This window comes from Alligator sinensis, unplaced genomic scaffold, assembly GCF_000455745.1.
Source record: "Alligator sinensis unplaced genomic scaffold, ASM45574v1 scaffold388_2, whole genome shotgun sequence".
NCBI lineage: Eukaryota > Metazoa > Chordata > Crocodylia > Alligatoridae > Alligator > Alligator sinensis.
The window spans coordinates 503,576-529,004 of record NW_005842102.1 but is presented as its reverse complement, the minus strand read 5'-3'; the positions used below and the strand labels follow the sequence as shown (position 1 = coordinate 529,004).

The 25,429-nt window shown below is 48.3% G+C and overlaps 1 protein-coding gene across 1 annotated transcript; it reads left to right on the top strand.

Moving 5' to 3' along the window:
* Positions 1–1,830: 1,830 nt before the first annotated feature.
* ZER1 (zyg-11 related cell cycle regulator) lies at positions 1,831–17,367 on the top strand. The gene is made up of 15 exons (XM_006024332.3): positions 1,831–2,145; positions 3,442–3,592; positions 4,542–4,978; positions 7,852–8,028; positions 9,184–9,298; positions 9,881–10,027; positions 10,373–10,546; positions 11,120–11,335; positions 12,256–12,297; positions 12,852–12,971; positions 13,526–13,641; positions 14,098–14,286; positions 15,061–15,158; positions 15,682–15,784; positions 16,991–17,367. The coding sequence occupies exons 1-15, from the start codon at positions 1,988–1,990 to the stop codon at positions 17,046–17,048; spliced, it is 2,301 nt and encodes a 766-aa protein (XP_006024394.1). The 5' UTR covers positions 1,831–1,987; the 3' UTR covers positions 17,049–17,367.
* Positions 17,368–25,429: the final 8,062 nt, after the last annotated feature.

The following is a 25,429-nucleotide window of genomic DNA, read 5'->3' as shown; positions in this document are numbered from 1 at the left end:
GCAGGACCTGGACTCGCATCCAAACTGGCCTTCTCTCAAGTCCAAGGGGCTGCCCCATGCATGCCAACTTCTTCCTGGGGGAAGGAGGGCCCCAGGTGCCTACAAAAGATGGCTCTGCTTGCCAGGAGCTGGCTGACCGCCCAGCAACCTAGGACCTGTTCCTTTGCAGGAGGAAGCACTCTTACTCACCACAGTAGCTGGCTGGTGCTGGGCTGATTTCCTTCAGGTCCTGTGACTCTTCCCCGGCTATTGGGCAGCCACTTTTGGAGCCATCCTGGAGCCCCAGTAATCCATGGGAGCCCAGCTCTGTAGAACAGTGGGACAGTACAGGCTACCCAGTAACACAAGGGCAGTGTGCTGGTTATTATTTCTGTGCTCGCTGGAGAGTTCATTTGAACCCAGCCTGGCAGACAGGCTGTAGGACTGGGACTGGAAACCAAGGACAGCTCCTTTAGAAGCAAGGGCTATTCCCCCTGAGCTACAGCTACCCTCAGGTGCCTCTCTCCTCCTGGCCCCATCAGCCTGAGGCTGCCTTGCTGGGCTGGAGGGCTTCTCCTCAGTACATTAATGGTCTCTGTCAGCACGTTGGTTATTTCAGTTCTTTCAGTTATTAACATAGCTCTTTTTGTTGCCATGCTGTGGCTAGTGCCACGTCTGTATTTGGCTAACCGAGCATTTCAGACAAATGATTTCAGATCCCGGACTCTCTGCTGGAAACAGAATAATGGACCTCAGCGAGAGAGGGAAGGCGCTCAGCTCCGCCAGTCTGCATGGGGCAATTGTCTTTACAGTTTATAGTTTCATAGTTTCTAGGGTCGGAAGGGACCTGGGCAGATCATCTAGCCCGCCCCCCTGCCATGGCAGGAAGCGCCTCCTGATGTCCAACTTACACCTTCCCTCCGCCAGCTTGTGACCGTTATTCCTGGTCACTCCTGGCGGCGCCCGGGGGAACAGGGACTCCCCCAGTGCCTGTTGATCCCCCCTGACTAGTTCATAGCAGGCCACAAGATCCCCCCTCAGCCTTCTCTTCTGGAGGCTGAACAGGTTCAGGTCCCATAACCTTTCCTCATAGGACCTTCCCTGCTGCCCCTTGATCATGCGAGTGGCCCTCCTCTGGACCCTCTCGATGCTGTCCACATCCCTCTTAAAGTGCGGCTCCCAGAACTGGACGCAGTACTCCAGCTGCGGCCTGACCAGTGCCGCATAGAGGGGGAGGATCACCTCCTTGGTCCTGCTTGAAATGCATCTGTGGATGCACGACAAGGTACAGTTGGCCTTCCTAGCCGCCTCCCCACACTGCTGAGCCATGTTCATCTTGGAGTCAATAATGACTCCAAGATCCTTTTCCACCTCCGTGCTGACAAGAGGGGAGTTCCCCAGCCTGCAGGTATGGTGCCGGTTGTTCCTCCCCAGGTGCATCACCTTGCACTTGTCTGTGTTGTTTAGTTTCTCTGGATTTGTGAAGTGTAGTTTTAAGTGACCCAGGGAAGGTGGTATCCCCCATTCCCTTTCAGAGATGCCCTTCCCCAGCTAGATACATCTTATGGTGAGGAAAGTTTGTGTGGGGGAGGTTTCCTGCTAGTTACCTAACTGGTGAACATAGTTATATTCACTAACTAACCCCTTGCAGCAAACTGGAAGCTTGAGAGGCATTCTCACCAGTTTGCTAGTGCAGAAACGGGCACGGAGATGTTGAGGGGCATTACTTCCAGGGCAGGCCAAGCAGCTGCAGATTCTTTGGGCATGAATAGGCCCATGAACCTAGCCATGTTTCCCCAGCACCAGCAGTTTGCATCATGTTCTCCAATCCATCATCCCTTTGTTTATTTGTTTATCTGTCTTTTGCCTGCAGCTTTCCTGATGTCCCTGTAAATCCAGCCTGGAATCTCCTTAGTCCAGGGGGAGGGAACCTCTTGAATTGAAAAGCTTCCTTCTGCCTCAGTTCCCTGCTTCCTTCCTCTGCCACAACAAGCACCATCCCCTGAAGATGGCGTCTGACAGCCCAGAGTCCCTGATGACGTTATGCACAGATTACTGCCTGCGCAATCTGGAGGGAACCCTCTGCTATCTACTGGATAATGAGACCCTACGGCTTCACCCAGACATCTTCCTGCCAAGCGAGATTTGTGACAAGCTTGTCAATGAGTACGTGACCAGCTTGTGTGGTTGTTGGTTGGGGACAGGGGTGGGGAAAACACTAGGACTTGAGAGGAAGGGTATATATATTTGCTTGACAGAGTCACAGGGATAGTCTGACAAAAAATGTATTGGGAAGAGCTTCAGGGGTAAGGTGTTTGGGGTTTTTTGCTTTTCTTCTTGATTCTTATATTAAAAAGTAACTGGCACCTGGTTTTTCCTGAAGACCTTGTGATTGACCACTATCGGGGGCCACATGCCAGCATATATGGCCTTCAAGCCAGGAGATTCCCCCTACTTAGGGAATGCTGCTGTGTAGAGGGGTTCCTCAGCTGACAGAATAGCTCTCTGGTGGCCCCCATCCTATGCGCTCTACGTAAAGAGGGTCCAGGGTTGGCCAGGACATGGTGTGCTACAAGGGAGAATTGACCACCAGTACTTTGCTTTGTTCAAAAGTGGACCAGGTAAATAAGACTGAGATCACTCCTACTCCAGGATAGAGTATCCCTCTGGAGAGGTAAATCAGCCTAGAAGTATCATTATTCTGGGATAGTTCTGCTGATTGATTTCTTCATATAGCTGAAACCTGAGTGAAACAAGAGCTGCTCTCACTTAGAGCACCTGGGAGCTTTAAAGGAACCAACCGTTTCTCTTAGCTGAGGCATCTCAACACTTCCCACAAGCCAGGAAAATTTGAGAGTGCAAAATGATAGCAGATGTTGCATTTCAAAGCTGCTACTCCCGTTTTTTTATGAGACAACCTACTTCTGGGGATTCTTGGCTGTCACAGCTCTCTCCTGGCTAAGTGGCTGCCTGTGAGGTCTCAGTCCAGCACAGAACCTTTGCCAAGTTCCTTAAAATGCCTTTCCTTTAAGTGCCTTAAAATGAAAAAAAAAAATCTCACTAATTTTAGATGGGGAAATTTCCTGATCCAACCGTTGCTTTGCTCTTGGTTGAGTCCATATTGGTTTAATTAGCAAAATCTCCCTTAAAAGATCAATGGAACTCTCAATCAGTAATATGCTTGGAATCCCCCTATAATGGCTGAAAGCCAGAAGCGAGGGGTGTAGATTTCAAAGGGATTCTTTTATGTTCTGTCAAGGGCTGGTAACAGCCAAGCTTCAAGGAGCCTGTGGGCTATTCTGAATGATTGGAAGAGGACCCGTCTTTCTCTGGAAGCATGTGCACATGCAGTCATTTGTGTTTTCTCCTAGCAAATGAAACCACAAGAACTGTAATCAAAATCCTACAAGTTGTGGCCATCTAAACCCTTCTGACTTACTAACCTTATAACCTCTCCCATAGGTATGTGGAGCTGGTGAAGACGGACAGTGTCTTTGAACCCCATGAAAGCTTCTTCAGCCTGTTTTCAGATCCACGGAGCACGAGGCTAGCCCGGATCCATTTGCGGGAGCAGATAGTGCAGGACCAGGACCTGGAGGCCATCAGAAAGCAGGTGGCATTGCATTTATGTCCTCCTGGCAGCAGCAGCCTCTGAGCTGTCAGGGAGATCCATAGATTACACGTACTCATTACCAGCTTCATCAAGGTTCTGGCTTCAAGAGCCACTCTGGGGAATGGCATGGGAAATCTGACTGTGTGAGAGCCCAGGGTATTGCCTTCACCCTACCACAGAGAGGGGTACTGCAGGGACTGGTGGGGACAGTGGCTGTGTTTGATAGGAGCGGTCTAGTCCTAGCCTCTCCTATTGTGTGCAGGTGTGGTCCCCATATATCAGAAAGGATGTAGTAGAATTAGAAAAGGTACAGAGAAGGGCAACCAGAATCATTAGGTACATGGAGCAGTCTCCATACCAGGAGAGACTAAAAGGGCTAGGATTCTACAGTTGGGAAATAACAAAGCTGAGGGTAGGGGTATGATAGAGGTCCATAAAATCATGAATAGCATGGACCAAGTGAACAGGGAACTGTTGTTCACCAAGATCCAGAATACTAGAACTAAGGGGCACCCACCAAAATTAGTAGATGACAGATTTAAAAAAAACTCATTATTTTTACATGGTGTGTGCTAAGCTTGTGGGATTCATTGCTACAGGAGGTGGTGGAGGCAGAGAGCACAGCCAGGTTAAAAAAGGGACCGGATCCTTTCATGGATAATAGATCTGTTAATGCCTGTTGAACAGAATGGTTGGAGATGTCCTCTGGCATCTATCTCTAAACCTATAATGGTGGATGCCAGGAGGGTTCTGAATAGGGGATAGATCACTTTAGAGATATATGGTTCAGTGCTCTCCCTCTATAGCATCCATTTCTGCCACTGTCGGAGACAGTAGCTGGACCATTAGTCTGACCCTGTATGATCTATTTTGTGTAAGTTCTTAGTTCAGGACTGCTGTGGGAGCATGACTGCAAAGCATTTCTAACTGTCAGCTTCCCTTCTTCCAGGACCTGGTAGAGCTCTCGCTGACTAACTGTGAGAAGCTGACAGCCAAGAGCCTGCAGACCCTGTTGAGTTTCAGCCACACACTTGTCTCCCTGAGCCTCTTTGGCTGCTGTAATATCTTTTATGAGGAAGAGAACCCAGGTGGCTGCGAGGATGACTGCCTGGTGAACCCCACGCGCCAGGTCTTGGTCAAGGACTTTACCTTTGAGGGCTTCAGCCGCCTGCGCTTCCTGAACCTGGGTCGCCTGACCGAGGGGGTGAATGTGGAAACATTGCTTCGTCCCTTGGCTTCCCTCACAGCCCTAGATCTGTCGGGGATCCAGCTGCAAGATGTGGTGTTTCTGACCCAGTGGAAGGACAGTCTGGTTTCCTTAGTGCTTTACAACATGGACCTTTCAGAGGAGCACATCCAAGTGATTGCACAGCTCCGCAAGCTCAGGTCAGCAGCCACCTCCCTTCTTGCCTGCTCTCTCCTAGCTGGGTGCTCAGAACCTCTCAAGACTCCTAGAATCATGAGGTTGGAAGGAATCTCAAGGGACCTCTAGTCCAAAGCCCTGTGCAAAGTCAGAATGAGCTATTCCAAAACCATCCCAGGCAGATCCCCACCCAGCCTCTTGAAAACCTCCAGTGAAGGAGGTTCCACAGCTTCCCCGGGCAGCTTGTTCCCTTGTCCTACTTTTCTTACAGCTAGGAATTTTTCCCTTGGTTTTAATCTAAATCGGCTTTGCTGCAGTTTAAACCCACTGCCTTGTGCCCTGCTTTCTGTAACTAGGGAGACCCATTGTTCTACTTCTTTTTTATGGCAGCCATTCAGATATCTGAAAACCTGTATCATATCTTCCCTTAAGCTCTTACTCTTCAGACTGACATTACCTAATTCTCCCAACCTGCCCTCCCACAGCAGCCTTCTAGTTCCCAGAAATGGTTCCTATAGCTGTTTACTAAGTGTCTTCCCTGCCCTGCCACTGATGGTTGATTTTCCTCCTTCCCCCCACCATAAGTTTGTGAACTTTTCTGCAAAGAGGCTGGATCATTCACTAGCTTTGCAGCCAAATCCTCTGCTGAAGCCAGAAAGAGTTTTACCCGCAATAAGGAAAGCCAGATCCGGTACTTTGTGTGAACTCCCCTAATTTTGTACCCTGGCCTAAGTGAAAATGACTGTTGATCTGTGGGCATACACAGCTGTCAGGGTCCTAGCAATAATCACATTGTGAAATCAAAAACAGCTCCTTTGAGCCACTTAGCAAATCAAAAAGTCCAAAGTTTGAGCCTGGGTCACAGATAAGAGAAAAATGTAGCATTCAGCAGCAGGCGCACAGTCTGATTACTGAGCTCCACGTAAGCCCATCACATGTAAAATAAGCAACCAATCTCAATGCTCTGTGTGGAGGGGAGAGCAGCATAGTCCGAAGTCAGTAGGTACCAGTGACCTAACAGGAATGCTGTTGCTGCCACATGGCAGTGTGCTGACTCCATGACCACAGATGGAAGGTGGCACAGTTGCCATGTGGCTTCCACATTTGGATTAGGAATAATACTCAGAACATTCTGGTCCAAACAAAGACACCTTTACCACTCAAAGGATCCTGTCCACCGGTTATACTTTATAGCAGGGGTGGGCAAAGTACAGCCTGTAGGCTGGATCCCCCCTGCCAACTGATTGTATCTGGTCCATGCCTGCCCCTGTAGCACTCTGTACAGGGCCAAGCCCCACCTAGGGCAGCCTGCATGGCACTTGCCAGCACCTGCTCCAGCTTCCCCGCTCTACCCACAATAAGCAACCACCTGCAGGCAGCTGAGTGGGTGGAAGCTGGAGCCTCACGTGCTGGGGCAGGAGCCACCTGGCTGGGCATGTGATGCCAGGCACATGTCTCCATGGCTGACCACGGCCTCCCCAACCTCTCGCCGACCAGCTTCCCGACACTGCCCGCTGCCCAAAGTGGCAAGGTAGAAAGAAGAGGAGGAGCTGCTGGAGGCCAGGGGAGCCAAGCAGTACCCAAGTGGTCACTGGACCAGCCCTGTCGGGAAGCTGTGCATGCTGGCTGGGGCCAGAGTGGTGCTGTCAGTGGGTGTAGTTTGCCCCGGTTGGGGGTGGTCAGGACTCAACCCTATGTGGAGCACCATGGGGGCAGCTGTGGGCTAGAGGGGGCAGGGACTTTTTCACATGAACGTCAAGCATTTAAAGCTAAGTAACTTGATATGACTGAAGTAACAGAGACCATTAAGATCCTGGCACAGTATCATGGATATAACAAGGGAAGAGACCAGAGAAAGAATAAGAAAACTCTTTAATTTTGGGGCTCATAGGATCACAGGAAAGCAGGGCTGGAAGGGACCTCACAAGGTCATCTAGTCCAGCCCCCTGCTCAAGGCAGGATCATTCCTCAATAAACCATCCCAGCCAAGTGTCTGTCCAACCTGCTGTTGAAAACTTAGAGGTTCCACAACTTCTCTAGATAGCATCACAGACAGAATTTCCTCCTAGTCTCCAACCTAAATTTCTCCTGCTATAGCTTGAGGGCATTTCTGTCCCCTACAGTCACAGAGAAAAGTCCATCTCCATCCTCTCTGTAATCTCCCTTCAAGCATTTGAAGACAGTTATCAATCTCTCTTCAGTCTTCTCCAGACTAAACAACCCTAGCACACTTCCTGTAGGCAAGAAGATCCTGTAATGCAACGGTTCTGAACTGGGGGTACGTGTACCCCCAGCGGCTACGTGAAGCCTCATCAGGGGATACATGGGATATATTTCAGACATTGTCTAATGCAGGTTGAAGGGCCTAAAAAAAGTCTTGACAATTTGAAAAGTCTTTGTATGAGTATCTTGCCATTTTTATAACACACGATTACACGTAGTTTGACATAAAAATGAATTTCCCATTGAAAGGGGGTACATGAAGTCTCACTCTGAGACCAAGGGGTACATTGACTGAAAAAGGTTCAGAACTGCTGCCTTAATGTATCTTGACCCCCAGGTGAAAGATAAGTAGCCAGTTCCATGATTAGAGAAATAAGGTGTGTGATAATGATGGAGCCTGGGAAAGGGAGGTTATGGAGGAGAAAGTATTGCCATTGCAGTCCTATAATGACTCAGGTACTCCCTAACTTCCATTCAGGACAGATCCATGCCAGGGTTCCCAAAGGAGGTCATGTGCTGCATGCACCTGGCTTGATCTTACTGCCCATTCCATAGAGCCACATCCCTGTTGCTTCAGAAATCAGCACTTGTGCCTCTGAGCTGTGCCCTGGAGGAGGGAGGGAAGCCCTGTGTGATGCTCTTCAGACCCTGAGATGCTTGCTCTTGTTTATAGGCACTTGGATATTTCCCGAGACCATCTGTCCAGCTATTACAAATTCAAGCTGACCCGGCGAGTGCTGAACCTATTTGTGGAAAACCTGGTAAACCTCACCTCGCTGGATATCTCAGGGCACACCATGTTGGAGAACTGCACTATCTCAAGCATGGAGGAGAAAATGGGCCAGACAAGGTAAGGCTAAAAAGCTGAGCAGGCACAGCGGTCACAGCAGCCTCACTGCATGGGAGATTTCATTTAGAGCCAAAGGAAGGGTGGAGCTCTTTGTTAGGACTTTGACATTCTTTGGAACAGTTATTACTGAAAAAGACATTTGTCCCCAGCCTCTAGTGATGCTAAAGCTTCCATCCCCTTGGGAATGATCCCCCTGTGTGACACTAATGTTGGCTTTACAGATAGTGAATGGTTCAGCTTTTGAACCTAATAGTGTGGATTTTGCAGCTGTCCTTTTCCTTATGCATTCATCATCTAGAGGCGGCCACACTTGATTCATCAGCTTTCCTCCCAAAGGACCACAAAGCCCTCTCAAAACTGCATCTTCACAGCACACAGGAGCTCAGCTACCTTTGGGATGGGACACAACAACATTTCCACTTTGCTTCACGGGGGTTAGCAAAGAAATGAACCAGGGGTGTTTTAGAGGTTTGGAATGAAGACGTGGATGTTAGGATTTCACCAGGACCACAAGGAACAGTGCCACTCATTTGAACATCCCACCAGCTTCTGTAGGGGCTGCTTCTGGAGGTCTGTCATTCTAGGTCAACCAGAAATTCCCCCTCCCCATACTCTGAGCCAGTACAGCGCAAAGCAAAAGGGCTGTTTAGCAGCCTTGGCTCCTTTACGTAACTGGTGGGAAACAGTGGCTGCGGATCTCTGAGGCACACAGCGGAGATGTTGGGTGACTCAGCAGTGGCGTATGTCAGTACTGCTCTGGTGTGGTAGTGGAAGGAGGTCTTTCAGATGAGGCCTGAAGCTGTCTGCTCATTAATAATCCACAGCTGTTCATATAAAAATTGGTGTTAGCTCTTGTATTGGAGCCAGGATGTGTAACTTGGACAACTGCGTTCTGCCCACCTGAATTCCCACTGCTGATGAACATACACATTTCTTGTCCTAAACTGATGAGTTGGTCTAGGATGAAAGCTCCTGACTAAACATAAGATGTGAGCGTCTCTAAGAAGCATGAGTGGGATATGACTAAATTTAGCCTCAGCTCCTCTGGCCTTGTGGACAGTGTGGTCAGATCAGGGGTGGAGAGTTTTCAAGCATCCCTTTGGTGCAGGGAGCTCAAGCAGCAGAACTGAGATGAATGATCTCTTCTTTTCCCAGCACTGAGCCAGCAAAGAGCAGCATTGCCCCTTTCAGGGGGCTGAAACGACCACTCCAGTTCCTGGGCCTCTTTGAGACTTCTCTTTGTCGTCTGACACATATTCCAGCCTACAAGGTAAAGGGCGAGTGGGGAGCTGCCAGTAGGTGTCAGAGGCAAGTTAAAGGGACGGATGCTTCCAGATAGCAAGAATGCTGCCTGCTTGCCTGCCTGCCTGCCTGCATATTGGAGCACCCAGGCTCTGGGGTTGGGAATGTTGTGCCTCTTGAACTTGGCATAGCTCTTCTTGCTGCAGGACTGCTGCAATGAGCCAGGTCTGTGCTCTGGGTGGCACTTGTGAGGAGGGAAGTGTGCAGCCTTTTGAAAGATGGCTATGAAAGGCTCATGGCCTGTCCGTACCTCACTCTCCTTGTAGCGCTAGGGGCTTTCAGCAACCTGGGGGAGGGTTAGGGGAGAAGTAGCCATATATAACCCTGCTTGATGACCCTGCAAAATACTGTGCAGCCCTGGGAGCTTGCTTCCTAGAGCTTGGCTGAGAGGTGGCTCAGCCTTTGTCCTGCTGTCTTGGGCTTGATCGTGCTCACAGCTTAGAAACAGGTGGAGAAGTTTGAAGCCTTCTTCAGATTCCTGTTCCTCCAGATCTCCCGTGGCAAGTCTGTCCTTGAACAACTTTGTGCTCTTTCTTTCTGACCATACCAGGTGAGTGGAGACAAGAACGAGGAGCAGGTGCTAAATGCCATCGAGGCATACACTGAGCACAGGCCTGAAATCACATCCCGGGCCATCAACCTTCTTTTCGACATCGCCCGTATTGAGCGCTGCCACCAGCTGCTGAGAGCCCTGCAGGTGAGCACCTAGGAGCGCTTACCTCTGACAGTCAGTCAGTTTGGTCCCTCTCCTGCTCCATCTCATCTTAGGGAAAGGGGAATCCTACAGCATAAAATTCAGTCCTTTTCCCTTCACCACCACTAGCCTGACTCCCATTCCCATTGACTTCATGGACTTTGGATGATACCTGAAAAGAGAGAGGTTCAGTGGTTTAATGGAAGTGAGGACCTATATTTTAGAAGGTGTCTTCAACGAGCAGCATGTTCTGAATGCTCTTCTTGATTTTTGCCTGTGTGGCAGTGGTGGTCATTGAGGTGCCACAATCCCTGCATGGCTTTAAAGCCTTGTGTTGTTTCTTTGCAGCTGGTGATCACAGCCCTCAAGTGCCATAAAGATGATAAGAACATCCAGGTGACAGGCAGTGCAGCCCTCTTCTACCTTACAAACTCAGAGTACCGGCCTGAGCAGAGTGTGAAGCTACGGCGGCAGGTGATCCAAGTGGTGCTGAATGGCATGGAGTCTTACCAGGAAGTTACAGTAAGAACAAAGCCAGCCCCCACCCCTTGCTTTCACTGTCCCCTTCTCCCCAATATCAGGCTTGTTTCCAGTACTTTGTGCATTTTCAAACATGCACTAAAGCATCACAAGACAACTTGATGACTAGGGCTGGCTTTCCATTCACTTTGTGGGAAAGGGATGAGATGGTGTGTGGGACCCACCTTCTGCATGTGACAGAGATGTAACTCTATAGTTACAATGGAAAGAAAGAGGTGATAGGGGTGTTGTGTTGGGAGGATGCCATCAGGTTGCCAAGTTGGAGGCTGGTGATGCTGTGTGTTTGGAAGGCGATGACATTGTTGGGGATAGAGCGAACCTGTGGGGATGATGTGGCAGTGAGGGGTGGTAACTTTGGTGTGGTGATACTGTCAAAGACTCTGTATGCAGCATTGGCTTGGGGCTGGGCACTGAGGAGTATATAGGTAGTGACAGTGATGGGGTGGAAGATGGTGACTGTATTGCATGGCAAGTGCATGCACGGTGCGGTTGGGAGAGTGTTGTGTAGAGACTTGTGTCTGCCCATCCTCAGCTTGCCCTGCCTCCCCTCCTCAGGTGCAGCGGAACTGCTGCCTGACACTGTGTAACTTCAGCATCCCAGAGGAACTGGAATTTCAGTACCGCCGCGTCAACGAGCTGCTGCTGAACATCCTCAACCAGAGTCGGCAGGATGAGTCCATCCAGCGCATCGCTGTGCACCTCTGCAATGCCTTGGTCTGCCAGGTGGACAACGACCATAAGGAGGCTGTGGGCAAGATGGGGTTTGTCATGGTTGGTATGGTACCAGGGTGTCTGCTTATTGCTCACCCAGCCAGTGTGTGATTCCCATCTGAAAGAACTCGCCATCATTTCCATTGCAGGTGTCCATTAAGTAGATCCTACAGTGCCAGTCAAAATGCTTCTGTCAGGGACAGCTGGTGTCCCAGCAGTGCTGTCCTGTCATGGAATCCCCCACCCTCAACTGCGCCCCTTGCAGACATACTAGTAGGGAACCTCACTATCCTTCATGCTTTTGAGGAAGTACTTTTCTGAGGGCAGGGAAGACAGCAGGATCTGACCCCAACACCCAGGAGTCAGAGGTCCTGAATGCTGATCTTGGCTCTGTTAGAGGCTTTGCTGTTTTTCCTCAAGCAGGTCACACACCCTCTCTCTGTCTCAGTTGCTCCACTAACTGGGAAAACTTGTTACCCAGCTTGCTACCTCTTACCTACACCCCAGGGTCCTCCCCATGTTTCCTCTCCCTCCTTTACCCACTCCTGTCTTTGTGGCTTCTTCCAGGCTCCACCTCAAGCTTGCAATAGCCTTCCAGCCAGTGTCCCCCAAGTACCCACTTCTCCATCAGACAGGCTCTGAGGACACCCCTTTGCCATGATGCTGTTTGACCACTCCCCTGGCTTTCAACTTGTGCTGTACTAAACTGAACTCTGCTTTCTTCTGAGCTGTGCAGGCCAGGGACATACTGCCTAGTTATCTGCTGTACAGTAGTGCATTATCAGCCGCACTCCCTCTGAACCAGAGAAAGCAGCCCCAATCTCAGGGGCAGATGGTTTGCTCACTCTCTCAGCCAGGTTTTCTGCCTAGGACCCCATCCAGCCTGCCAGCTGGAGTCTGCCTAACTTCATTGACTTCACTTATGGGCTATTCGCAAGCCTGCTCTTACTCTCCTCCTTTCTTCTTGTCTCTGCCTGCAGACCATGCTGAAACTAATTCAGAAGAAGCTGACAGACAAAACTGTAAGTGTTTCCTTTTATGCAGCACGGCCTTGTTATAACAAACCCACAGGGGACTGGGAGAAAAGTTCCTTAAAAGCAGTGTTGATAAGAATAGGGTTAGTCAATTTGCTGTATCATCCTGATGAAAAGATCAGTTCCTGCTGTTGACATTGTTAGTAGCAGGGGTTGTTATAAAGAGGGCTGGTTTTAGTGAGGGTGTGTTATTGCAGCCTTCTGTAATACTCCGCTTGGCCTGGAGAGGGGAAGCTCAGCCCTGAGGTGCTACAGAGCCAGGTTTTTGAGCTGAGCAGCTACATGCAACAGCACGTTCCATGTGTCCCCACTTGGATTGTGAGGACTCAGCTCCTCTGGATAAAGAGATATAATGGTCATGCTTTGCATGCGTGAGTCTGAACTCAGTAAAGAGCTTCTTGGTGCTGTCTAGGTGACAACACTTCCCCTTCTTTGTGACTGGTTTACATTGGGCTTCTGTATTACCAGAGCTCCGTATGCAGATGCCTGGCCCCCATAATCTAGCCCGGTGTGTTACTGTCTCCTTCTCTTCATCTTGGTAGTGCGATCAGGTGATGGAGTTCTCCTGGAGCGCCTTGTGGAATATCACAGATGAAACTCCTGATAACTGTGAGATGTTCCTCAACTACAGTGGCATGAAGCTGTTCCTGGAATGTCTGAAAGTAAGTGCTGACTAGCTACCTCTATGTGATCAAGAAAGCCAGTGATCAGGACTGAATCTCAGATCCTCAAAGGTATGTAGGTGCCTAATTCCCATTGACTTCAGGAGAAGTTGGGCACCTAAATAGGTGTTGAGAACCTAGCTATCTTTGGGGATCTGGGCCTGATCTGATCTCTGATCATAGCTTCACATCAAGAGACTTGCACATGCTTTTTCTGACCCCATGCACCCCAAGGGCACAAGACCCCTTGCACACTGACACTCTGATGTCTACTCTTTGTTTCCTTATTCTGCACCTGGAGACAGTTCCTCTTTCATTGAGCAGCTGTGTAGAGCAGTGGAGAACTGGCCCTGGCTTTACAATGGCTTGATTTTTCCCACTTCGTCATGTGGGTCTCTGGTATGTCACACACTGTACCAGGGGAGAGCCCCATCACTGACTACTGGGAAGTGCTCAGCCTTCCTGGACTTGCTGCATCCTCAGTCATACCAGAGGGTTGTTCTCAGTGCCCCGGGATTCTACTTCAGTTTAATTTATATTCCTGGTTTTCACAGGAGTTCCCGGAGAAGCAGGAGCTACATCGCAACATGCTGGGTCTGTTGGGGAATGTGGCAGAGGTGAAGGAGCTCCGCCCCCAGCTTATGACCTCTCAGTTCATCAGTGTGTTCAGGTTTGTACATCACCATGCAGGAAGCAGCATGGTCTAATGGTTAGTTGGGGGAGGAGGAGCAGTGAGCCAGAACACCTGGGTATTCTCCCTGATTCCAGTGATGAGTTACAAGATGGCCCTTGACAAACCCAGCTACCCTTGATGGTTGGAGGGTCTCCCCCAGTTAAGAACAAACAATGAAGCCAGAGCAAAACTCACCTGTGTGGTAAAGGGCTTTGGAACTCCCAGATGCTGGGTGGGATGTCAGTACACAGTGTAATAAAGTCTGGTGACTGTAACTATTTTGGGAAGCTGGGATGGGTCAGATACCTGGTATAGACACTTTGGTTAGAAGGTGTTTTCTGTGATTTCTGGTTAAAGTGGACGCTGCAGTGTTTACACAATGAGGTGCCTAGCCCTGAAGTGCTGGGCAAGGGTGTGCTGGCATCTTTAAAATCTTACCTTCTGTTTTGGCAGCAACCTGTTGGAGAGCAAAGCGGATGGGATTGAGGTATCATACAATGCATGCGGGGTCCTTTCCCATATCATGTTTGACGGCCCAGAGGCTTGGTGTATCTGTGAGCCACGCCGGGAGGAAGTGGTAGACAGGATGTGGGCAGCCATCCAGAGCTGGGACATTAACTCCAGGAGAAATATCAATTACAGGTGAGGGATGCTGGAGCTCAGCCCACGTAGTCCATCAGCTGGAGCTGTCCCAAGAAATATTCTCCAGCATTGCAGAAAAGGTGGAGATGTAACCAGGTGTGGAACTTCACCTTGCGGGAGGAAGAAGTTTCTCTTGGGCATCATCTTTCACTTGTGGTTTACAGCTTCCTTTGAAACGTGGTACTAACAGAATTCCCTTTGGGTGATACTGTGCACTGTGGAATAGCCATGATACCTTGGTGGCAAGAGCGGTCAAACTCTGGGGTCCCACAGTGGATTGATACAACAGCAGATGGAATGGGTTGTGAGATCTGCAATACCCGATTTGCAATGTAAACACATTTAATGGTTGCAAGAACAAATGGTGCAGCCACTGTCCATGTCAGCATCTCCTCAGCTGTGCCTTGGCTTACAGTAGATAGGATCCTTCTAGCTGTGAGCCTCTACAGAACGGTCAGCATTGCTGTATTTCAGCTGTTACAAAGAAGTTTGGCTGGAATGGCCCTGAAATTAGTTTGGGTGCTCAGTTTAATCCTTCCTAGTCAATTCTCAGAGCAGCAGACTCATGTTAAACAGTAGAGACTTACTTTAGTTTGTCAGCACTACTCAATTGTGACCAACTGATGCCAGGAGTTGCGATACCATAGTGAGGTTTATCGCTGCAGAATTCACAAGCCTAGAGCACAAAGGGTTTGTTGTTTCCAGCACTGAAGCAAGAAATGGTGCTAGCAGCAGCAGCTTTTGGGTTTCCCACTTCTTTATTGTTTTGCACAGGTCATTTGAGCCAATCCTTCGACTCCTTCCACAAGGCATCTCCCCTGTCAGCCAGCACTGGGCTACCTGGGCACTGTATAACCTCGTCTCTGTCTACTGTAAGTCCCTCCTCGGAGAACATTTCCCTTGCTGTGAAAAGGCCAGAGTTGGGAGTCTCCATGTGCTGTGTTTGTTAATAGGGATGGCAAGAAGTCTTGAGAAACCATTTTCCAAGGCTTGTAGGTCAGTGTGTCTGTGCAGAGTGGGTGGCTGACTCCCAAGGCAGCTCCTTGAAGTTACTCAGGGTGTTCAGGTGATGCTACCAAAATTAAATGATGACAGGAGCTTAGTGCATGGGAGCAACCATCTGGAGCTTCCAGCAAGGATTTTGAATTCCCAACTGTTTTCTGTCTCTGATGCTTCTGCAAACAGCACATCCCTGAGAGTCTGCCTCAGTAGAAAGAGGAGCATTAACTATGCCTTATGACTTACCAGTCTCCTTGTTTCTGGCTGCCACGTAATCTCCCTCTTTCTTGATCTGAGCTTAGTGGTCTGGGAGGAAGGTCAGGCTCCATCCAGCATGTAGAAATTTCACACAGTAGGGATGAAAATTCACAGTCCTGTTTTTCCTCTTTTTTCCAGCTGACAAGTATTGCCCCCTGCTGATCAAAGAAGGAGGGATCCCTCTTCTGAAGGACATGATTAAAATGGCTTCAGCACGGCAGGAGACAAAGGAAATGGCCCGGTAAGAAACAATACAATTATTAAACATATAGCCTTAGCCTAGGCTTATTTTGTATTCATGCATGACAGTAAAACTATTAAAGGCTGGACCAGTATGTACTGGGGTTAATGAAAACACAGTGCTGTGTGCCCAGGGCAAATAGACAAATGAGTGAATTACAGGTGAACAGAGAAGCATTTGTCAGTGAGCAAGACAAAAGGATGAAGGGGAGGAGGGCTCTGTGGATAACAGACACCAAGGTGCTGATGCTGTTGAGTTAGAGGAAGATAAACAGATGGACAGAAGAGCTGTACCTCTCAGCTGGATCTGATTATGCGGGCAGCCTTACTCTATCTCCACCCCTAAACTTGGTGTTAGCTTGCTGCCTGTATGTGTCCAGCACTGACACTCCAAGAGAGCTACATTGCACACTGCTGTTTATAAAGACCTACTTGCACTGTTTAAAAAAATCCCTGCCCCAAGCTACTGCCTCTGATTTGGTTTTAGGTCGCTCCTTGTGGGTCATTCAGCTTTAAAAATCAGTTGCACATGGTTCACCCCTGGCAAGTTGAAAGCTATGACTTGATAGATACTGGAGGAATGTAGCAGGTAGACAGATCTGAGCTAAGAAAACAGCTCATATGGGTGACTGACAGTTTCAGTAGCTAAAGGGATGATAAATGGTGGAGAAGCTACATGATTCATACAAAAGATGTAGTAGGAGACTGAATGACAGAATAACCTGGGTATGAGTCAGGAGATGGATGAGTGACAGTAACAATGAAAGAATGGTGAAAGGAAGTTATACAAGTAAGTAAATGGCAATAATTAGATGTCAAGAAGGAACTAAATTGTTGGCCAACAGGCACGATAGATGAAAGGAAAGTAAGTGAATGCGTGGATGGGAATGTGCTGGATGTGACAGAATGACAGTTGGATGGAAGATGAGTGTGATGAATAAATGGTCATGTATGGATCTGGATGCATATCAGTGATGGTTTGCAAGGTGGAAGGAGTGAGTTGTGAAACCTCTGTTGAGGTAGACTGGTTCTGACACAGGTCCTGGGTTGATGCATGTCTCAGGGAAAGGAATGGACAGCTTGATGTAGACATTACATATGTTAGTATAAAGATGCATTGGAACAGTTCCTTATACTTGTGGCCCACTTCAGTGTTTGCTGAGACTTTGGACTAAATCCTTTCTCCTTGTCCTTGTTTTCTCCCTAGGAAAGTTATAGAGCACTGCAGTAACTTTAAGGAGGAGAACATGGACACTTCCAGATAGAGGCAGTGCCTCTTGCCAGCACTGTATCCAGCTTCTCTCTAATTCACTGTATATAGGGAGGACTCTTTCTCACCAGCTTGGCTGTTGGAAGGAACCTTTATGTGTGTGCGTGTGTGCGCATGTGTGTATGTACGTGTGTGTGTGTGTGTGTGTGTGTGTGTGTGTGTGTGGGAGGGAGGGAGACCCTCAGTAGATGAAGGTGCACAGGGGGAGGGGGGAGGGATTTTTTGCACAACAGATGCTTTCCTTAAAGTAGTGGATTTTTCGTCTGGATTGAAGTTGTGTGTGTGATTTCTGTATAAAAACAAAAAACCTGAAACAAAGACAGCCACATCATGTATCTTTCAACCTTTTTTTAGACTACAGAGAAGCCTCAAGTGAACATGAGCTTGAAGAGCTAGTCATGGGATTGGTATCAGGATTTTTTTTTTTTATTTCCACCTCCAGAAAATGCCCTTTCATTACATTGTACAAAGTTCTGCAGCGTCTGCCAGAATAATCAGTCTAGAAGCAGTGTGGCCTCCCGTCTATCTGGGGATTGTAGGTATTGATCAGTGATTTATTTGTCTGAAAGGGGGGGAAATAACAGTAAGAAATTTAGACAAAAAAAATCAAAACTTTCTCTAATATTTATAAGTAGAATCATAATGTGAGAGAGCCATTTCATTCACTCAGTGGGTTTTTAATGAGAAGTCTGGTAATGGGAGTTCTCCTATCTGTATTTGGGTGCATTGGGAAATTCCATGCTGTAAAACGTTCCCATTGACCCTTTGAAGCCAAAAGTTGTGAACTTTTTTCTCCAGTAGCACTGCAGTGGGAACTTCCAGCCACCTGGCCCCACAAGGTTAAGGGAAGAGCAAGAAAAACAGCTACTAGTCCTTCACAGTAGAGGGCTTTTTCCTCCAAGGTGACTGTGCAGTGAGAAATGGGATTTGCTCACAGATGCTCAGGTCTCTCTGGCTCTTAGTGCCAGTTCTTTCACCGTCTTTGCTATATTGTGTTTTCAGTGTGTTACGACAGGCTACAAATGCCACAGACTTGGTTTCCCTTCACCATGTCTAGCTCTTTCTGGGACCCAGCCACAGAGGCTCTCAACGCTGCACGAATTCCAAGAGTCATCTGCTTAGGCAAAGTCCCACTGAAGGCCTGGAGGGTTTTCACTCATCCCTTAATCACAGACTAGCACTTGCCCATGTTGTTGTACATGTAGTTGGGCTCCCCATCTGTCAGATGCATAAGCTCTGTTTCACAATGTTTAGGCAGCCTGACAGTCTCTTCTAGGATTCCAGTGCTACTAAGGGTGATAGAGAATCAAGCTATGTAAATCCCCCCTTTCAACCTCCCTTGTCTTCTCCAGCTCACACCAACCCTAGCCATTGCAAGTCCATTTGCTTCAGTGGGGTTACTCCTTATTTACACCAATGTAAGTGGGATGGGAATCTATCTCAGAGTCTTTACCTATTGGACTCTCCAAGCCCTTGCTAGCCTGAGAAGCTAAAGCCTCACATCGACATCCACATTGTGCAGCCTGCAGAGCCCGAGCGAGAGTGTGCTCTATGTATGAGAATTCTTTCACAGTTTAAGCTAGGTTCATTCCCTCCAGAATGATTTGGGAGCCAGAGGCATTTGGGCTGGTTTAACTGGAACATTTCAGGCCTTTGAGACATCACACTTAGCTTTGGTGGTCTTTACTCCCTGCTCTCTTTTCCGATGCGTCACACTCTGGGTTAAGTTGCTGCTATAGCTGAGGTTCTTCTCATGCTCCGGGCAAAAACTGAACAGGTACTTCAAATGCCAGAACACAGGTGCTCTGCAGAGGTTTGGTTATTCTGCCAAGATGATGTTACTCAAAGCCAGTTTGTTGTTCTTCCCCCTTTGCAGACCTGCATCTTTGGTTTGGATGTTATGACATCTGTATCTTTCTTCTTTTAAGTATTTTTCAAGCTTTGCTCTATTTTTATGTCACTTTTCATGGTTTTTAATGGCTTGGAAAACTGGATAAGTTGGATATCCATGGTCATTTCCTTCATGTGCAATTCCCCTCCCTCTCCCACAATGCTGTATCCATGTTAGCTTTGGGACAGGGAAGCCAGCATTGTATGTGCTCTTATTTAATCCTCCAGCTAGGTGGGGCTGCCACTGCTGCACACTAGCTCCCTGCAGGCAAGGAGTTGGGCTGAACTATCCACTCAATTAACTACTTCTGCAAAGCAGCATTGAAGGATTGTGAGTTGGGAGAGTCTTTGCCATTGCACTGCTAACTGGAGAAGATTCTGTCCATGTCTCCTATCATAGAAGTGAGAGCTTGGTTGGGTCCTGGTGCAGTTCAGAAGATGCCCATCATAGCTAAAGCAGAATTCAGCCTCACACTAGCCAGAACCAAACAGGATTTTAACCAGGTCCCAGCTTCCAGCAGATTTATGCCCTAGTGAAGAAGCAGAGTGAAAACATGGCTTGATTCCATCCACTGTAGGATTGAATTATGCCGGGAGCTGCAGGCTTCTGACCAGATCTCCCCATATGAAGACTTTCATTTTAGGTGGCTGCATCTCTGTTCAAAGGTGTGACTGCAGCTTAAACTAGCTACCTTGGGTACAAATAGCAGTGAAGCCCTGAGTGGGTTTATGCAGCCTACACTGAAGCTGCCCCTGTTACCATGGGTAGGCTACCACCAAAGTCCAAACTAGCTAGCTTAAAGCTAGCCCAGCTAGATCTGCCTACAGTTCTGCTTCTGGTCTGCAGAGTACACATGCTTACAGTGTTAGATGGGTCTTGAAGATGATGCACAGGTGTACAAGCCTCTCAAGTAAACAGTTAATTTGTACAGACTTATTGCATCCCAAGAACCTGGTCACATCATAAAGAGAACTCACTCCCAAAGAGATTGAAAGGTCACTTGGAAAGTTGAGCATTCAGCCATCATAGCTCAGAGCTTCCCCAGTGTAGCTGATCCTTGTGTTGGGTTTGAGCACTTAGGACAGCTTTAAAAATTAGCAGATCCGAAGGCAGCCTGGGAACAAGGGGCAGAAATTTGGCAGGGGAAGTTAGAAGGGAAGGAAGGGGGCTGAGGAAAGATTGACTGATGCTTCTGATCCTGATCTGCAAGGAATGACAAGATCACGCTGAAAAAAGAATGCCCCGAGACAAGCACCCTACAGAGCTAGAGCACTGAGCTATTGCTAAGACCCCCTAAAGATGGGTCCAAAACCTCACTGTAAGCTATAGACTTTCTGAACCAGTCTGTATTGATATGAGATCTCATTTGCTCAGATGGGCCTTCCTGATCTCTGCAATTTTTAGCTGCATCGGGAGAGGTAGGAAATCCCTGTCAGGAAAGATATTCACAAGGGCTTCAGGTATCCCAGAGTGAGACCAACAGCCACACAGAGTCTGGAGACCGTCTTAAGAAAGCATCACTCTTGGCTTCACATGAGCCCTGGATACGATTCTTCTCCAACCAGATAAGCTTCACAAACTGGAAGCCTCTCAAAACTGAGAGGAGAGAGACAGGCATTATCCAAGCAGAGTCCCATGACGCCAGGTTCTGAAACCTCAAGGCTAGTCAGGTGAGCCCTTTGTGAGGATAACCACACCTGCTTGCTCACTCCACTGTGGTGTTGGGAAGCTCCCTTCATGACTGTAATGCACTTCTGAAGGCAAATAGGTGCTAGGTTGTTCTTGTGGGTGGCCACCCCCAGCTGCTTCCCATCAGTGCTCTGCATAGTGAATCTGGGATTTTTGTGAAGGTCTCAGGACCTGTAGCCCTGTGGTATAGAGGCAGTGTGGCTGTCTAAGAATGCTGGTCAGTCTTCACAGATGAAACCTGTTGGACCTTCCACCTCTAGTAGGGCAAAGCTTTATTAGTGCAACCCTGAAGTACCCAGCCATTTGTTGCCTGCAAACATAATTCTGCAGAGAAGTACTAGTAGAACTAAAGTTGAACAACTTTCACGGATTCACAGAGGTTTAGAGTTGGAAGAGACCTCATGAGATCATCGGGTCCAGCCCCCTGCTCTGGGCAGGAAAGACCGCTGGGGTCAAATAACCCCAGCAAGGTGTGCGTCCAGTCTCCTTTTGAAGATCTCCAGGGCACTTGGACAGGGGCGGCCAGTTCCCAACAAGATGGAGCTGGGGAGTGATGTCTGAGGTGGCTCAAATTAAATGATGAGGCAAAGGTCTTCTCTCACATTCTCCTTCTAGTAGTGGGAACACAGAGACACCCTATCCTTTAGGAGTATCCTTCCCGCTGCATTTTAAACAGTAGGGCTAATAGAGCACATAGCTCAGTGGTTCTCTGCACAGACATTGTCAAGGGAACCCTCCACCTAGGGTGTAAGTAGTTTGCTTCCTGGCATACCCAACACAATGACACTGCAGCCTTGAATCTGCTGAGTATCCACCATCCTCAGGGACATCAACAAGAGGCAAGCAGCTCACATCATTTTGGAGGCACTCAGCATCTGGTAAGTCTCATAGGAGCAGTAGCTTCTACCTGTCAGACCATCTACATGTATAGCCTAACTACATGCATAGCCCGAACTAGCAAAACCATCAGGAAAAAAACAAATTAATTTGTACAAGGCTAAAGCAGTCTGTGCAGTGTTGATAATCTGAAGCCATGGCTGTTATTAACATTACAAATAAGTCATCTTCATCTATGCTGTAGCAGTAACTGCCCAAGGCCTGGTACTGGCTTACCTATCTCCATCCTGGGTGCTGCAAGGACTAGTACCTGTGCTGAGGCACTCCCAGCCTGCAGGAATAGTGTATGTACACAGCCAGGTTGGCTTTTTGTGGTCCAGTGAACACACAGGAACTTCATAACTTCTGCTCCGTAGGTTGTGAACCTGGGGTGGGGGGGTCACTTGTGTTGGTCTCTGCAGAGAGTGAAGGTGCTGACCACACCCCTGGAGAGAAGCCCAATTTCCATCCACTTTACATCCAACTCAAAGCAGTCTCTGCATTGGCTGCATTATACTTTCCCTTCAGGAAAGTAACTCCTGTTGGGACAGAGGCAGCTGCCACCAGAGTGTAAGTACTGGATTTAAATCCTGTTTCACAGGTGGCCTCGAGAATGATCCTGGGCTATTTGTCAAAGGTTAGAGGCTAAAGGCTGGGTCAGACTGGGAAAAAACCTGAATTAAACCTACTAGGAACTGCAAGACAACTAGAGTGTGTAGAAGATGAGAGATCATGGTTGTGTCCAGGTTGGCTGGGAAGTGAGAGTGGGGGCTGGTCCTGCTGAATTGAAACTGTCTGAAAGGTTATATTTTGACTTCACTACTTGTCACTGAGAGACTGTCTGTAATTCTTTTCTTGTAAAAAAGAAAAAGAAATGTGTTTAAGGCTAACAGTTAACCAAATATGTAATTCCTTGTTTAAAAACAAAAAAGGTCTGTTGCAACAAGCAGCTTCAGCTTCACTCTGTCCTGGCGGGGAGAGATCTGGTTTGGACTCCTGTACGTGGTAAAACCAAGCAAAAAGAAATGCACAACTGTTGCTTCCTTACAATTCTGATTGAATTAACTTTTCTGTTGTATCCATTGGGATACTGCTGTGTATTAAACCTTGTGCTTAACAATCTCTTGCTCCTTTTGTCTGCAAATGTGGTTTATTTGGATAGGTTTGTTCTTTTTGCTCTTGTGTCTTTAATTAAACATGGAAGGAGCTGCTGTGTATGGACAATAGAGTTCAGTTGCTTTTTATTTTCATGACTTGGAAGGGTATGACACAATTTGCCAATGGAGGCAGGATAAGGATGTTGTTGTAAACTGAGGTGGGGAAAAACCAGGATAATCATCAACTGTACAGGTTCTCTATTGCTCAGTCACCAGGCTTGTCTACCGTGGCTTTGTGCCCAGTGTAAAAAAGCAACACAACAGCACTGTGCTAATTCCACTGTGACTTCCCCTATCAGTCCTGGTCCTATAAGCTGCTGATGACGTGCATCTTCTACTGAATTTAGCTGGAGTTAGCGGTGCTCTGTAGGAGGGGAATCTAGAAGACCAGGGTGTCAGGGGGAATGGCATGAAATGGAACTGTCCCCAGGGAGCTGGAACTACAGTAATGCCATCACCAAGCATGTTTCAAGCAGGCGTTGTGCTCTGTGCTGCTACCGGTGGTGTGGCATGTGAATTGTCAAGCCACGTAGGTGCCACCTGCCTCTAGACTTGATATTGTAAAGCCAATGCCCCATTCCTGACAATTTACTAAAGGACAGTTCTAGATTAAGCTCAAATCTTTGTTACATATTACAAAGCTGCAAGTTAAAGTACAGTTCAGATAGCAAATGATAATTTACCTCACAGAGCATCTGGATCACTTCTGCTAAAATGATCAGGAGTGAAATACCTGGTTGCTATTTGTCTTAATTTATTACAAAAAACTGGAGGATTTTCCCACGTCTCATCTGTTTACAAGGCACAGCCTAACAGCATTGACTTGTGTCCCCGTGTGAAGTTGTATTTCAGCAACAATAAGGGATACAAACATTTTGATGATAGTTAAGATTATGCAGAAGCTAACGGAGCCCTCTGTAAAGCACGAGTTTGAGGTTCTGGCCAGTACCAGGTCAGCGATGCTCCCACCAGGGCTATTTTTAAAGAGAAATCTCCCTGGCTTCTCATTTACAACAAACCCAGTATTTTGCTTTGTACTGATGGAGCGTAATGGGGAATGACTGAGATTTCCAATATGGCTTTTCTGAACATTTCCATTGTGCTGTCAGCTCGGTGGCTGAACAGGCAAGCCTACGCGCTGCTAATGGTTTGTGCTTTGCTCGGTGGGATCAGCAGAGGGAGCAGTGGCTCAGCAGTCCCAGCGCTGGATTGAAATAAGAACGGCAAGTTAAGGAAGGAAAAGAAACAGCTATTCCGGCTTGTATTCAAACAATAACAGGAAGGAATCAACCCTTGGCTCAATGGTGGAAGATAAAATGTTCAGGGAAAGAACTGGTATTTTCAATTCCTAGGTGTGGTGGAGTGGGAAATTGAAATGTAAAATCCAAGGCTGGCAGCAAAGCTCTGTCTGCCCTCGAAGGCAGCGGGGAGTGAGGCAGGACAGGCAAGTGTCCGAGGGCCGTTCAGTGTTGCATCTGCCTCCAGAAGCTGTACTGGGACAGCCCAACTGTATTGATCTGACTGGCTGATACGAATGAGGGCAGGTGCCTGCACCGATCCAGGGTGGATGGGAAGCAATGGGTATTTTTACACGTGCCCATCCCCGCTGGCTCTGAACACCGCGCATCATGCAGGCCTTCACTTATACTGCAGACGTTCCCTTTCAGGGTCCTCAGCAATCCTTTCCCTTTTGTCTTCTCCAGCATCCAGAGGAGATGCTCAGCTTAGAGCGAGGGTCTTGCAAAGCGCAGTCCCTGCTGCAGGGAGTGTGGGAGCTCATCTCCTTGTCACTGCTAGGACTGCTGAATCCACGGCCTGGCTCTTTCCCACCTCACGAAAGCTTGTGCTATCTATCGATCGACATCGCTTTATCTAGCAAGCTATCAGTCCATCAATCTACCCATCTATCGCCCTATCCATCCACCTATCGATCTGTTGGCCTGTCTAGCTATCCATTGATCTATCCATCCGTCAACCCCTCTGTCCATCCATTTGTCTATGCATCAGTAGGAGCGTTGCCGGCAAGCCCAGGGAAGCGATCCTGCCCTCTCGTCTGCATTGGTGAGGCCACATCTGCAGGTTTGGTCCTGCATGACAGAAAAGATGTGGACAAATTGGAGACAGTCCAGCGGAGGGCAACGGAAACAGTTCAGAGGCTGGGGGACGTGACTTAGGAGAAGAGGCTGAGGGAACTGGGCGTATTTAGAGACGAGAAGATGAGGGAGGATTTCATAGCAGCCTTCACCTCCCCACAGCGGGGTTACAAAGAGGACAACGCTGGACTGCGCCCCGTGGGGCAGACGACAGAACAAGGAGCAACGGTCTCCAGCTGCAGCAAGGGACGTTCAGGTTAGACGTGAGGAAAAACTCTCTCATTCGGCAAGTAACAAAACACTGGAAACGGCATCAGGAGAGGTGGCGGGCTCTCCATCCTCCAGGGGTTTTAAGACCCAGGTAGGGGCAAAGCCCTGCTGGGATGATGTCGTTGGGGCTGGTCCTGCTTTGAGCAGTGGGGTGGACTGGCGTGACCTCCTGAGGGCCCGTCCGGCCCGCGTTTCCTTCCTCTGCCTGTCTGTCTGTGGTTCTGTTGAAGAACTAAAACTTTAGATTTACTGAACATTTGTACAATGTGCACGAATGGAAACGTTTTGTCTTCAGACTTCACCAGAATTTTAAAAAATAATCACTCTTTCTGCGTCCTCCCCGTGAGGTCTCCCCTCCCCCCACCTGGTTGGTGTCGCGGGCAGCCCCACCCAGGGCGGG

Excerpts from the sequence above, each read along its gene's own strand:
- ZER1 (XM_006024332.3), top strand. The coding sequence starts at position 1,988 with ATGGCGTCTGACAGCCCAGAGTCCCTGATGACGTTATGCACAGATTAC. Across the intron at positions 11,336-12,255 it reads GCAAGATGGGGTTTGTCATG|ACCATGCTGAAACTAATTCA; the intron begins GTTGGTATGGTA and ends CTCTGCCTGCAG. Across the intron at positions 15,159-15,681 it reads TAACCTCGTCTCTGTCTACT|CTGACAAGTATTGCCCCCTG; the intron begins GTAAGTCCCTCC and ends TCTTTTTTCCAG.